Source organism: Gorilla gorilla, chromosome 10 (genome assembly GCF_029281585.2).
Source record: "Gorilla gorilla gorilla isolate KB3781 chromosome 10, NHGRI_mGorGor1-v2.1_pri, whole genome shotgun sequence".
Lineage (NCBI taxonomy): Eukaryota > Metazoa > Chordata > Mammalia > Primates > Hominidae > Gorilla > Gorilla gorilla.
Window position 1 is genome coordinate 137,282,570 of NC_073234.2, and position 14,736 is coordinate 137,297,305.

General features: G+C 50.5%; 1 protein-coding gene across 1 annotated transcript in view; it reads right to left on the reverse strand.

The window, feature by feature from the left end:
• The window catches only part of HPD (4-hydroxyphenylpyruvate dioxygenase), a 19,228-nt gene continuing 4,492 nt past the window's right edge, over positions 1–14,736 (reverse strand). Inside the window, exons 8-14 of the mRNA XM_055358226.1 lie at positions 10,246–10,349; positions 9,559–9,636; positions 7,589–7,751; positions 7,399–7,470; positions 4,178–4,300; positions 413–529; positions 1–319 (exon numbers count right to left, since the gene is read on the reverse strand). Of these exons, the coding sequence (XP_055214201.1) occupies positions 209–319; positions 413–529; positions 4,178–4,300; positions 7,399–7,470; positions 7,589–7,751; positions 9,559–9,636; positions 10,246–10,349 (768 nt within the window). The 3' untranslated portion in view covers positions 1–208. The remainder of the gene's footprint in view (positions 320–412; positions 530–4,177; positions 4,301–7,398; positions 7,471–7,588; positions 7,752–9,558; positions 9,637–10,245; positions 10,350–14,736) is intronic.

A 14,736-nucleotide genomic window follows, 5' to 3' on the forward strand; every position in this document is an offset into this window, starting at 1 on the left:
TTGGACCGGGGCACGCTTTAATCGGGAGGGCTGGAGCAGAGGGCTGCCCCGCCGAGGGGCGTGGTCAGTGTGGGCGGAGCCTTGGGGGCCGAGTCCGCTGGTGGGCGGGACCCAAGGGGAGCAGCCAGTAGGGAAGTTGGGCGAGTTCCAGAATCAGGGGGCGTGGCTGCGTGGCTGTGGCCTCCGTGGAGTGGGCGGTGGGCGGGGCTTACACGCCGGGCACCACCCCATTGGTCTCCATGTTGGTGAGGTTGCCCCGCAGGTTCTGCTCCTCCTCGAAAGCCTTGAACAGTGAGTTGAAGTTGCCGGCTCCAAAACCCTGTTGCGGGACAGAGAGGAGATGAGCCAAGGACCCAGAAAACCGAGTGTGCTAGCTGCCTGTCCCCTCGGGCCTGCCGGGGACAAGCAGTACCTGGTGGTTGTGGCGCTGGATGACTTCCAGGAAGAGCGTGGGCCGGTCCTGCACCGGTTTGGTGAAGATCTGCAGGAGGTAGCCTTTCTCGTCGTAGTCCACCAGGATTTTCAGCTCCTAGGTGGGAGACAGGGGGCTCTGCTAGGGGAGGCTGGCACGGTGAGATCCTTGGAAAGTCCACAGGGGCTCCTGCACCCCAAAAGTCTGGAAATGACCTCTTTTTCTGGCAGTTCCAGCCACCTCCAAATATATCCCCAAACTGTCCTATTACCATCCCCCTACTACACTTCCTAAGGCACCATTCAAGACTGCTGCCTGCTTCTAAGCTTGTATCCTTACAATCCATCCTCCCCGCAGACATTATCAGGACACTTTTTTTTTCTTTTTTGAGACGGAGCCTTGCGCTGTTACCCAGGCTGGAGTGCGGTGGCGCAATCTTGGCTCACTGAAACCTCCGCCTCCCGGGTTCAAGCGATTCTCCTGTCTCAGCCTCCCGAGTAGCTGGGACTACAGGCGCAGGCTACCATGCCCGGCTAATTTTTGTATTTTTAGTAAGACGGGGTTTCACGATATTGGTCAGGCTGGTCTCGAACTCCTGACCTCAGGTGATCCACCCACCTCGACCTCCCAAAGTGTTGGGATTACAGGCGTGAGCCACCATGACCTGCTGCGGGATCTTAAAAATCGGATCATGTCATTCCCCTGTTTAAAATCCTCCAGTGGAAATCGGAACCCTCATGTACTGCTGATGGGACTGTAAAATGGTGCAACCACTTTGGAAAACAGTCTGGCAGCTTCTCAAAAAGTTAAACATATAGTGTTGCTTCCTTAAAATACGGATTAAAAAAAAAAGGGTGGCCGGGCATGGTGGCTCACTTTGGGAGGCCGAGGCAGGTGGATCACCTGAGCTCAGTTCGAGACCAGCCTGGCCAACATGGGGAAACCCAGTCACTACAAAAAAAAAAATACAAAAATTAGGCTGGGCAAGGTGGCTCACGCCTGTAATCCCAGCACTCTGGGAGGATGAGGTGAGTGAATCACCCGAGGTCAGGAGTTCGAGACCAGCCTGGCCAACATGGTGAAACCCCATCTCTACTAAAAATAAAAATAAAAAAAAATTGGCTGGGCATGGTGGCACACGCCTGTGATCCCAGCTACTCAGGAGGCTGAGGCAGGAGAATCGCTTGAACCCGGGAAGTGGAGGTTGCAGTGAGCCAAGATCGGCCACTGCTCTCCAGCCTGGGCAACAGAGCAAGACTCTGTCTCAAAAAAAAAAAAAAAAAATTAGCTGGGCGTGGTGGCGGGCGCCTATAATCCCAGCTACTGGGGAGGCTGAGGCAGGAGAATTGCTTGAACCCAGGAGGCTGGAGGTTGCAATGGGCCAAGATCGCACCATTGCACCCCAGCCTGGGAAACAAAGCAAGACTCCGTCTCTAAACAAACAAAAGGGAACATGGAATTACCATGTGACCTAGCTACTCCTAGATATATACCAAAGTGCATTGAAAACACGTCCACACAGAGCCTTGTACATAGATGTTCACAGTAGCATTATGTATAACACCCCAAAAGTGGAAACAACCCAAATATCTATCAACAAGGAATAGATAAACAATGTGTGTCTATCTATACAATGGGATATTTTTCAGCCACAAAAAGGAACGAAGCACTGACACACACCCCACGCAGATGAACCTTGAGCACATGCTATGGGAAAGAAGCTGCTCACAACAGGCCTATTTTGTGATTCCTTTTTTTTTTTTTTTCCGAGATGGAGTTTTACTCTGTCGCCCAGGCTGGAGTGCAATGGCGCGATCTCAGCTCATTGCAACCTCCCCCTCCCTGGGTTCAAGCAATTCTCCTGCCTCAGGCTCCCCAGTAGCTGGGATTACAGGCACCTGCTACCACGCCCAGCTAATTTTTGTATTTTTAGTAGAGACAGGGTTTCACCATGTTGGCCAGGCTGGTCTTGAACTCCTGACCTCTTGATCCGCCCACCTCAGCCTCCCAAAGTGCTGGGATTACAGGCATGAGCCACCGCGCCCGGACTTTGTGATTCCTTTTGATGAAATGTCCAGAATAGGCAAATCTATAGAGACTAAAGGTAGATTAATGGTGCCTAGGGCTGGGGTGGGAGGGGGGGAAGGGAACAGAGGGGTTGGGAGGTGCTAGCTAAGAGGCTCAAGGTTTCTTTTTGGGGTAACAAAAATGTTCTAAAATTGATTTTTTGCCCAGGCTGGAATGCAGTAGCCTGATCATGGCTCACTGCAGCTTTGACCTCCTGGCCTCAAGTGATCCTCTCACCTCAGCCTCCTGAGTAGCTGGGACTACAGGCACGAACCACCATGCCCAGCTAATTTTCTAAAACTGTTTTTTTGTAGATACAGGGTCTCCCTGTGTTTCTCAGGCTGGTCTTAAACTCCTGGCCTCAAGCAATCCTCTCACTTCAACCTCCCAAAATGCTGGGATTATAGATGTGAGCCACTGTGTCTGGCCTAACTGTTTTTGTTTTTCTTTTAGACAGGGTATCACCCAGGCTGGAGTGCAGTGGCCTGATGATGGCTCACTGTAGCCTCTACCTCCTGGGTTGAAGTGATTCTCCCACTTCAGCCTCCCCAGTAGCTGGGACCACAGACACAGATCACCACGCACAGCTAATTTTTTTTTTCTTTTTGTAGAGACGGGGGTTTCACCATATTGACCAGGCTGATCTCAAACTCCTGACCTCAAGTGATCCACCTGCCTTGGCCTCCCAAAGTGCTGGGATTACAGGCATGCACCACCATACCTAGTCCTAAAATGGATCTTTTTTTTTTTTTTTTTTTTTTTTTGGGACAGAGTCTCACTCTGTCGCCCAGGCTGGAATGTAGTGGTGCGATCTTGGCTCACTGTAACCTCCGCCTCCCGGGTTCAAGCGATTCTCCTGCCTCAGCCTCCTGAGTATCTGGGATTACAGGCATGTGTCACCACGCCTGGCTAATTTTTAGTAGAGGCAGGGTTTCACCATGTTGATCAGGCTGGTCTCAAACTCCTGACCTCATGATCCGCCCACCTTGGCCTCCCAAAGTACTGAGATTACAAGCATGAACCACCACACCCAGTCCTAAAATGGATTTTGATGATAGTTGCACAACATAGCAAATAGCTAGAAATCACAGAATTGTACACCTTAAAAAAATGACGTGTTATGTGACATATGTCAATAATACTGCTAAAACCAAACCAAAAAACCCTCCAGTGGTTTCTGGTCACAAAAGAACAAAATCCAGACTCCTGAATAATAGCTCACAAGAGGAACTGGCTCTTGCTTACCTGTCTGACCTAGGTCATTGCTCAAAAACAGCCTCCCATCCACTCTAGCCTATTCTTTCTGTTCCTCAGACGCTCGGGGCATGCTCCTACCTCGGCCCTTGCTGATCCCTCTGCCAGGAATGCCTTTCTTCCCACTGTTCACATGGCCAGCTCCCGCTCATGATCTAGACTTCACTCAAATGTCACCTCCTCAGAGAGGCCCTCCCTGACCACTCTCTGTAAAGCAGACCCAGGCTGCCTGTTTGAACTTCCTGCACTGACTATCTCTGACCGTGCTTTTATTGTTTATTTGTTTGTCATCTGTCTCCTCCTCCCACATAGACCCTAGAATAAATGTCCCTTGCCAGCAGGGACTTGGTCTGGGCTCCCCTCCGGGCTGAGACAATATTTGTGAAAAGATGGAACGCAGAGCTCATACTCCCCACAAGGCTGCGGATCCTGCCTGGGCCTCACCTCCAGGGCATCAATGTTCTCCTTCACCTTGATCTTGGCCGTCTTCAGCTTCTCCCGCAGTTGTTTGTAGTACGTGGAGGGAACAGATAAGAACTCCAAGCCTCTCTCTCTTAAGTGGCGAATCTGTTTCAGAGCAAAGTTGAGGTCAGCCTTCGGCCTCCAAGTTCAACTCCCCTAGCCAGGCGGAGGTGCTGGGTCATCAGGAGGCAGGGTCCCTATCCTAGCTCCCCTCAACTGCCAGGATGCTGTGTGGCCTCTTCCTCTTTCTTCTCTGTCATGGGCCCCGTTAGAACAACAACTGCTAGATTTATAGAACACTCACCATGTGCCTGCACTTTCTTTTTTCCTTTTTCTTTTTTGAGATGGAGTCTCTGTTGCCCAGGCTGGAGTGCAGTGGCACGATCTTAGCTCACTGCAACCTCTGCCTCCCGGTTCAAGCGATTCTCCTGCTTCAGCCTCCTGAGTAGCTGGGATTACAGGTGCCTACCATCACGCTCGGCTATGTATTTTTAGTAGAGATGGGGTTTCACCATGTTAGCCAGGTTGGTCTCGAACTCCTGACCTCAGGTGATCCACCTACCTCGGCCTCCCAAAGTGCTGGGATTACAGGCTTGAGCCACTGCGCCTGGCCTGAGCACTTTCTATGTATTCCCTCATTATGTCCATGCAGCAATCTTTTGAGGCAGCTGAAGGACTATTCTCCCATTTCATAGCTGGGGAAACTGAGGCATCAAACGATTAAGGCTCTATTAGGCCGAGTGCGGTGGCTCACGCCTGTAAGCCCAGCACTTTTGGAGGCTGAGGCGGGCAGATCACTTGAAGTCAGGAGTTGGAGACCAGCCTGACCAACATGGCAAAATCCTGTCTCTACTAAAAATACAAAAAAAAGGCCGGGCGAGGTGGCTCACGCCTGTAATCCCAGCACATTGGGAGGCCAAGATGGGTGATCACGAGGTTAGGAGATCAAGACCATCCTGGCTAACACAGTGAAACCCCTACTAAAAATATAAAAAAAAAATTAGCGGGGCGTGGTGGTGGGAGCGTGTAGTCCCAGCTACTTGGGAGGCTGAGGCAGGAGAATGGCGTAAACCTGGGAGGCAGAGCTTGCAGTGAGCCGAGATCGCGTCACTGCAATCTAGCCTGAGCAACAGAGTGAGAGTCTGTCTCAAAATAAAATGAAATAAATAAAAAATAAAAATAAAAATACAAAAAAAAGTTATCCAGGCCTGGTGTCATGCACCTGTAATCCCAGCTACTTGGGAGGCTGAGGCAGGAGAATCGCTTGAACCCAGGAGGTGGAGGTTGCAGTGAGCCAAAATCGCACCACTGCACTCCAGCCTGGAAGATAAAGCAAGACTCCATCTCAAAAAAGAAGGATATATATATATATATATGTATATATGTATATATATATATATACACACACACATACACACACATATACATACACACACACACACACACACATATATTTGAGAGATTTGAGAGACAGGGTCTTTGTTCTGTCACCCAGGCTGCAGTGCAGTGGCATGATCATAGCTCACTGCAGCTTCAACCTCCCCAGGCTCAGCTGATCCTCCTACTTCAGACTTCTGGGTAACTAGAACCACAGGTGTGCACCACCACACCTGGCTAATTTTTTGATTTTTTGTAAAGATGAGGTCTTATGGCCGGGCGCGGTGGCTCACGCCCGTAATCCCAGCACTTTGGGAGGCCGAGGTGGACAGATCACAAGATCAGGAGATCGAGACCATCCTGGCTAACACAGTGAGACCCCGTCTCTACTAAAAATACAAAAAAAAACATTAGCCGGGCGCGGTGGCGGGCGCCTGTAGTCCCAGCTACTTGGGAGGCTGAGGCAGGAGAATGGCGTGAACCCAGGAGGCAGAGCTGCAGTGAGCCGAGATCGCGCCACTGCACTCCAGCCTGGGCGACAGAGCCAGCCTCCGTCTCAAAAAAAAAAAAAAAAAGGATGGGGTCTTACTATGTTGCCCACGTTGGTCTCAAACTTCTGAGCTCAAGCAGTCCTCCTGCCTCGGCCTCCCAAAGTGTCTGACCCCCCAGTTTAAATGTGCAATGCCATTCACCCTTGCTGTCCCAATTCCCTGCTTTACTTTCTTTCTGGGTGCTCTCTACCATCTAGCATTTATATTTTACTTATTTTGTTTATTGCTCCACAAGGGCAGAAACTGTTATAGGCATGAGCCACCATGCCCAACCTTAATTTCCTCATTTTAAAAAAACATTTCTTTTTTGAGGTTGCGGGGAGATAGGGCCTCACTCTCTGTCACCTAGGCTGGAGAAAAGTGGCTCAATCATAGCTAACTGCAGCCTTGAAATCCTTGGCTAAATGGATCCTCCTGCTTCAGCCTCCCAAGTAGCTAGGACTACAGGCATGAACCACCAAGCCTGGTTAATTTTGTTTACTTTTGTTTACTTTTTGCAGAGACAGGGTGCCACTGTTTGCCAGGCTGATCTCTAACTTACGGGCTCAAACAATCCTTCTGCTTTGGCCTCCCGTGTAGTTGGGACTACAGGCATAAGCCACTGTGCCCAGTCCTAATTTCCTATATTTATTGCTATTATTTTTTTCTAAAGCAGAATTTCACTCTTGTCGCCCAGGCTGGGGTACAGTGGTGTGACCTTGGCTCACTGCAACCTCTACCTCCTGAGTTCAAGCACTTCTCTTGCCTCAGCCTCCTGAGAAGCTAGGATTACAGGTGCCCGCAACCACGCCCAGATAATTTTTGTATTTTTAGTAGAGATGGGGTTTCACCATGTTGGCCAGGCTGGTCTCAAACTCCTGACCTCAGGTGATCCCCCTGCCTTGGCCACCCAAAGTGCTGGGATTACAGGTGTGAGCCACTGTGCCCGGCCCTAATTTCCTGATTTTTAAGGTAAGGCAACTAAAGTCCAGAGACAGCACTGAATCTCCCAGAGACACAGAGCAAGCCACTGGCAGAACCGGGACCGTCACCCAGGCTTCCTGATACCCTGGCGCCTGCTACCTCCAAAGCCCAGGGGTTCTGTGGAGACTGAACTCTCTGGGGTGGGTGTGGCTGTGCCTGCCCATGAGTTGCAAGAAGCAGTGAGGGAGTCCTGTCAGTCTCCCAGCCCAGAGAAACGGGCCCAGGACTGCCGCCACCCGCCCTCTCAATTTTGCAGAGACCGTCCCTGGCTCTGAATGAGAGAGGAATTCAGACAGGGAAGGGGGTTCTAACCGCTGTGATGATGTCTTCGGTCTTGAGAGCAATGTGCTGGACCCCAGCGCCCCCGTTATAGTCCACATATTCCTGGGGGAGGGAAACAAGGAGACCACTGTCATTTGCCCCATCACCCACATCCCTGACCCTACAAGAACCCCCAGACCTCTTCCCTGCTCCCCTCTCCCCCAGCCAGGGGCGGCCTCACCTGGATCTGGGACTTCTTCTTGCCAGGCGCCGGCTCATTGATGGGCATCTTGATGGACTCTTCATAGTTGGCCACCACGATGGATCGCAGAGAGCTATATTCCGTGTGCACCTGCGTGTCATCCACGGACCAGAAGCGGTGGAACTGCAGGTTTTTCAGGTACCTGTAGGGCGGGCGGTGGAACACATAATGCTCTGAGCGCCTCCAGGGACGGCCTCCATCACCCCATTTCCACCTTCCAGAATCTGTCCCTGAGCAGGCTCCAGAAAGGAGATGCCACTGCCATTACACCCATCAGAGATTTAGATCTTTTTGTTGTTGTTGTTGCTCGAGACAGAGTCTCACTCTTGCCCAGGCTGGAGTGCAGTGGTGTAATCTTGGCTCACTGCAGCCTCAATCTCCAGGCTCAATTGCTCCTCCCACCTCAGCTTCCCAAGTAGCTGGGACTACAGGCATGTGCTACCACACCCGGATAATTTTGGGGTATTTTTATTTTTTGTTTTTTGAGATGGAGTTTCGCTCTTTTCGCCCAGGCTGGAATGCAGTGACGCAATCTCGGCTCGCTGCAGCTGCCACTTCCTGGGTCCAGGCGATTCTCCTGCCTCAGCCTCCCAAGTAGCTGGGATTACAGGCATGCACCACCATGCCCAACTAATTTTTTGTATTTAGTAGAGACAGTGTTTCACTGTGTTGGTCAGGCTGGTCTCGAACTCCTAACCTCAGGTGATCCACCCGCCTTGGCCTCCCAAAGTGCTGGGATTACAGGCATGAGCCACTGTGCCCGGCCGTATTTTTTGTAGAGATGGGGTCTCTCTATGTTGCCCAGGCTGTCTTGAACTCCTGGGTTCAAGCCATCCACCTGCCTGGGCCTCCAAAGTACTAAGATTCCAAATATGGGCCACCACGCCCAGCCTAGATTTGTACCTTTATGATGACACTTTTCCTTCAGGCGGAAGTGTCTTGGAACGAAATACATACAGGACGGCAAGGCTCCCACAGATGGAAGTAAAGTGCTTTGAGAAAAAGGCCCTTGCTTGGAATTTGGACAGGGGGCTCTCTGGGTGGTGGCAACCTTCCTCCAAGCCTCCCTGGACTGTGATGTCCCCAGGGTTCCTCAGAAGGAGGGCCTGTGGGTCGCTTTGGGCCTCAAGTCCACTGGTCTCCATGTTGACAGTTTTACAGTGAATAAATGCATCAGTGGCCTCAGGCTAACTCCCAACATCTTGTGCTGTATTTTCCACTTTTATTTTATTTTACTTTATTATTATTATTATTATTATTATTATTATTATTGTTATTTTGAGACAAAGTCTCTCTCTCTCACCCAGGCTGGAGTGCAGTGGCGTAATCTCAGCTCACTGCAACCTCCGCCTTCCTGGTTCAAGCGATTCTCCTGTCTCAGCTTCCCAAGTAGCTGGGATTACAGGCACACACCGCCACACCCAGCTAATTTTTGTATTTTTAGTAGAGACGGTGTTTCGCCATGTTAGTCAGGCTGGTCTTGAACTCCTGACCTCAGGTGATCCACCCGCCTCCGCCTCCCAAAGTGCTGGGATTACAGGCGTGAGCAACCGCGCCCGGTCTATTTTATTTTATTTGTTTATTGGAGACAAAATCTTGCTCTGTTTCCCAGGCTGGAGTCTCACTCTGTCGCCCAACCTCCACCTCCCGGGTTCAAGCGATTCTCTTGCCTCAGCCTCTTGAGTAACTGGAATTACAGGGGCCCAACACCTCGCCCACTGAGTTTTTATATTTTTAGTAGAGACGGGGTTTCTCCATATTGGTCAGGCTGGTGTTGAACTCCTGACCTCAAGTGATCCTCCCACCTCGGCTTCCCAGAATGCTGGGATTACAGGTGTGAGCCACTGCACCCAGTTGTATTTTCCATGTTAGTGCAAGGACCAGGGAGTGGGCCAGTCCACCGTGAGGACCCGTCATCTTCACGCAGAGGGAGAGGGCCAGGGTCTCACCATTCGGAGGCGGACACCATCTCCTGATCAGGCTGGTTTCCCACAATGTGGTCGATCATCTCCAGACTGCATTTGGGCCTGGGAAGGGAAGAAGATGGGGGTGAGAAGGTGGCTACCCCGCAGATTGCTCCCTTCTCCATGACCCCTCAATAATAATAATAGCTCACACTTCTGTTTTTGGAGTTTTATTTTTTTGTAGAGATGGAGTCTCTACAAAAAGAGAGACTCTTTTTTTGCCCAGGTTGGTCTAAAACTCTGGGGCTCAAGTGAACCTCCTGCTTCAGACTCCCAAAGTGCTGGGATTATAGGTATGAGCCACTGCGCCTGGACTCACACTTACGTAGCATTTACTAATGGGCCGGACATTTTATTTTGTCAACTCATATACTATTACAGTCCCCATTTTACAGATGAAGAAACTGAGGCCTAGAGAGATGAAGCGACTTGCTCAGGGTGAAATGGCTGTGAAGTAACAGAGCTGGGATTTGAACCGGGGGAAGTTTGGTTGCAGAGGCCATGGTCTCAGCCTCTGTGCCACCTCTTCAAGCACCCCTGAGGACTTCCAGGAATTCCCTAGCCCGCTCCATTCTGCCCCAACACACATGCACAGTGGACATGCAGGAAGGGGCATTACTTTTCCCAGTCCCTCAGGGCTTTCCACCCACCTCTGCCCTGAGGGACACTCACAGTTTAGGAAGTAGGGGGTCCATGAACGCTGGGGCCTCATATCCAGGCAAGAATTGGCCGATGTAGTTCATCTTCTCCACCAGGGTGTGTGTGGTGTCCCCATACTATGGGTGGAAAACAGCCTGGCTCGGCCCCTGGGCACCCATCCCCGCCGAGGACAGAGCACATTTCATAGCGCTAACGTAGCCCCGGGTTCCAACCTGCATCTGACCCTAACCAGATGCGTGATCTTGGGTAAGTCACTTCTCCTTTCTGAAATGAATTGCAATCTGTCACTTGTTTGAGAGTTTCCGTGAGGGCGGGGACACTGTTTTGCTCATCATGGTGTACCCAGCGCCAAGCTCAGTGCCTGGCACAGGGGAGGTACTCAGTGAAGCACCTACTTCATTTATTTCAGTAGGTCAACTAGATGAAGAACGCAGGAGGGCATTGGATTAAATTATACTGAAGAGCAGCCTGGCGCGGTGGCTCAGGCCTGTAATCCCAGCACTTTGGGAGGCCAAGGCGGGTGGATCATGAAGTCAGGAGATCGAGACCATCCTGGCGAACACGGTGAAATCCTGTCTCTACTAAAAAATACAAAAAATTAGCCGGGTGTGGTGGCGGGTGCCCGTAGTCCCAGCTACTTGGGAGGCTGAGACAGGAGAATGGCATGAACCCAGGAGGCAGAGCTTGCAGTGAGCAGAGATCGCGCCACTACACTCCAGCCTGGGCGACAGAATGAGACTCCGTCTCAAAAAAAAAAAAATTATACTGAAGAGTTCTGTCAGCCACTTTAACCATCTTTTTTTTTTTTTTTTTTTTAAGGCGGAGTCTCACTCTGTCACTCAGGCTGGAGTGCATTGGCACGATCTCGGCTTACTGCAACCTCCATCTCCTGGGTTCAAGCCATTCTCCTGCCTCAGCCTCCTGAGTAGCTGGGATTATAGGCGTGCACCACCATGCCGGGCCCACCTCAACGTCCCAAAGTGCCGGGATTACAGGCATGAGCCACTGTGCCTAGCCTTTTTTTTTTTTTTTTTTTTTTTTTGAGACGGAGTCTTGCTTGTTGGCCAGGCTAGAGTGTAGTGGTGTGATCTTGGCTCTCTGCAACCTCCGCCTCCCAGGTTCAAGCGATTCTCCTGCCTCAACCTCCCAAATAGCTGGGACTACAAGCACGTGCCACCACACCTGGCTAATTTTTTTTTTTTTTTTTTTTTTTTTTTTGAGACAGAGCTCCGCTCTTGTTGCCCAGGCTGGAGTGCAATGGTGCAATCTTGGCTCACCACAACGTCTGCCTCCCGGGTTCAAGCGATTCTCCTGCCTCAGCCTCCTGAGTAGCTGGGATTACAGGCATGCACCACAACGTCCAGCCAATTTTGTATTTTTAGTAGAGATGGGGTTTCTCCATGTTGGTCAGGCTGGTCTCAAACTCCCAACCTCAGGTGATCCGCCCCCTTGGCCTCCCAAAGTGCTGGGATTACAAGCATGAGCCACCGTGCCCAGCCCCACACCTGGCTAATTTTTGGGTTGTTTTACTTAGTGACATGGGGTTTTACCATTTTGGCCAGGCTGGTCTTGAACTCCTGACCTCAAGTGATCCACCCACCTTGGCCTCCCAAAGTGCTGGGATTACAGGCACACTTTAACCATTTTTATGTTTAATTTAATTTTTTAACTTTTATTTTTTAAAATTTTTATTTATTTATTTGAGATGGAGTCTCGCTCTGTCGCCCAGGCTGGAGTACAGTGGCACAACCTTGGCTCACTGCAACCTCTGTCTCCCGGGTTCAAGTGATTCTTCTGCCTCAGCCTCCCGAGTAGCTGGGATTACAGGCGCCTGTCATGCCCAGCTAATTTTTGTATATTTAGTAAAGACAGGGTTTTGCCACGTTGGCCAGGCTGGTCTCGAACTCCCGACCTCAGGTGATCCACCTGCCTCGGCCTCACAAAGTGATGGGATTACAGGCACACTTTAACCATTTTTATGTTTAATTTAATTTTTTAACTTTTAAAACATTGTTATTCATTTATTTTTGAGACAGAGTCTCACTCTGTCAACCAGGCTGAAGTGCAGTGGTGTGATAACAGCTCACTGCAGCCTCTAACTCCTGGACTCAAGCAATCCTCCCACCTCAGCCTCCCATGTAGGTGGGACCACAGGCATGCTCCATCATGCCTGGCCAATTTTTAATTTTTTCGTAGAGATGGGGTCTCACTTTGTTGTGCAGGCTGGTCTCAAATTCCTGGGCTCAAGCAGTCCTCTTGCCTTGGCCTCCCAAATTGCTGAGATTACAGGTGTGAGCCACTGCATCTGGCCTATTTATTTTTTATTTGTATTTCTAATTTTTGTAGAGATGGGGGTCTCCCTATCTTGCCCATGCTGGTCTCGAACTCCTGGCCTCAAGTGATCCTCCTTCCTCAGCCTCCCAAACTGCTGGGATTATAGGTGTGAGCCACCGTGCCCAGCCCTTTATGTTGAATTTAATCTCAAGGAGGTAAGAGCTATGATTGTCTCTGTATTACAGTAACACGGGTGCTAAACAGAATTGGTCATCTTTGCTGAGTGTCTAATGTGCCAGGCACTGTTCTAAGTGCTATACACAAATGACCTCATTGGATCCTTTTTTTTTTTTTTTTTTTTTTTTTTTGAGAGGGAGTCTTGTTCTGTCGCCCAGGCTGGAGTGCAGAGGTGCAATCTTGGCTCACTGCAACCTCTGCCTCCTGGGTTCAAGCGATTCTCCCACCTCAGCCTCCCAAGTAGCTGGGACTACAGGTGCACACCACCATGCCTGGCTAATTTTTGTATTTTTTTTTAGTAGAGGTGGGGTTTCACCATGTTGGCCAGGCTAACTTCTGACCTCAAGTGATTCGCCCGCCTCAGCCTCCTACAGTGCTGGGATTATGGGCGTGAGCCACTGCGCCCAGCTCTCACTGGATCCTTACGATGACCCTATGAGGAGTCATAGTTGAAGATACTGAGGCTTGCAGCCATAAAAAGGAACGAGATCATGTCCTTTACAGGGACATGGATGGAGCTGGAAGCCGTCATCCTCAGCAAACTAACGCAGGAACAGAAAACCAAACACTGTATGTTCTCACTTAGAAGTGAGAGCTAAATGATGAGAAAAGATGGACACATCACGGGGAACAACAGACACTAGGGCCTGTCAGATGGGGGAGGTCGGGGAGGGAGTGCACCAAGAAGAGTAGTTAATAGATGCTGGGCTTAATACCTAGGTGATGGGATGATCTGTGTAGCAAACCACCACGCATGCGTTTACCTATGTAACAAACTTGAACATCCAGCACATATACCCCAGAACCTATAATAAAAGTTGAAGAGGCGGGGCACGGTGGCTCACACTTATAATCCCAGCACTTTGGGAGGCCGAGGCAGGCGGATCACAAGGTCAGGAGATCAAGACCATCCTGGATAACACGGTGAAACCTGTACTAAAAATACAAAATTTAGCCAGGCGTGGTGGTGGGCGCCTGTAGTCCCAGCTACTCGGGAGGCTGAGGCAGGAGAATGGCATGAACCCGGAAGGCAGCGCTTGCAGTGAGCCGAGATCGTGCCACTGCACTCCAGCCTGGGCGACAGAGCGAGACTCCATCTCAAAAAAAAAAAAAAAGAAAAGAAAAAAGAAAGTTGAAGAAAACAGCCTGGCACGGTGGCTCACGCCTGTAATCCCAGCACTTTGGGAGGCTGAGGTGGGTGGATCACTTGAGGTCAGGAGTTCGAGACCAGCCTGGCCAACATGGCAAAACCCTGTCTCTACTAAAAACACAAAAATTAGCCGGGTGTGGGGGTGGACGCCTGTAATCCCCAGGAGGCTGAGACAGAAGAATCACTTGAGCCCAGGAGGCAGAGGTTGCAGTGAGCTGAGATCGCGCGACTGCACTCCAGCCTGGGCGACAGAGAGACTCCGTCTGAAAAAAGAAAAAAGAATAAAAAAAAAGAAAAAGGCCGGGCACAGTGGCCCACGCCTGTAATCCCAGCACTTTGGGAGGCTGAGGTGGGCAGATCACGAGGTCAGGAGATTGAGACCATCCTGGCTAACACGGTGAAACCCCATCTCCACTAAAAATACAAAAAAGAAAAAATTAGCCAGGCATGGTGGCACGCACTTGTGGTCCCAACTACTCAGTAGGCTGAGGCAGGAGAGTCACTTGAACCTGGGAGGCGGAGGTTGCAGAGAGCCAAGATCACACCACTACACTCCAGCCTGGGCGACAGAGCGAGACTCCATCTTTAAAAAAAAAATTTTTTTGAGGAAAACAAAAAGATACTGCTGAGGCACAGGAAAGTTAAGCGCATGTCCCAGACCACATAGGTGTTCCAGTTCCAGTCTTTGCTCATTTAAACAGAGTTGTAGAGAGGTACAGTAATATGCCCAAAGTCACACAGCTCGTGTGGGAACTGATGTCCCCGGACCCCATCCTTCTCCCTTCTTCAGAGCCCCTGCCTTCACCCCCTTGCTGTCATCCTCCTGCACTGGGAGGAAGGGA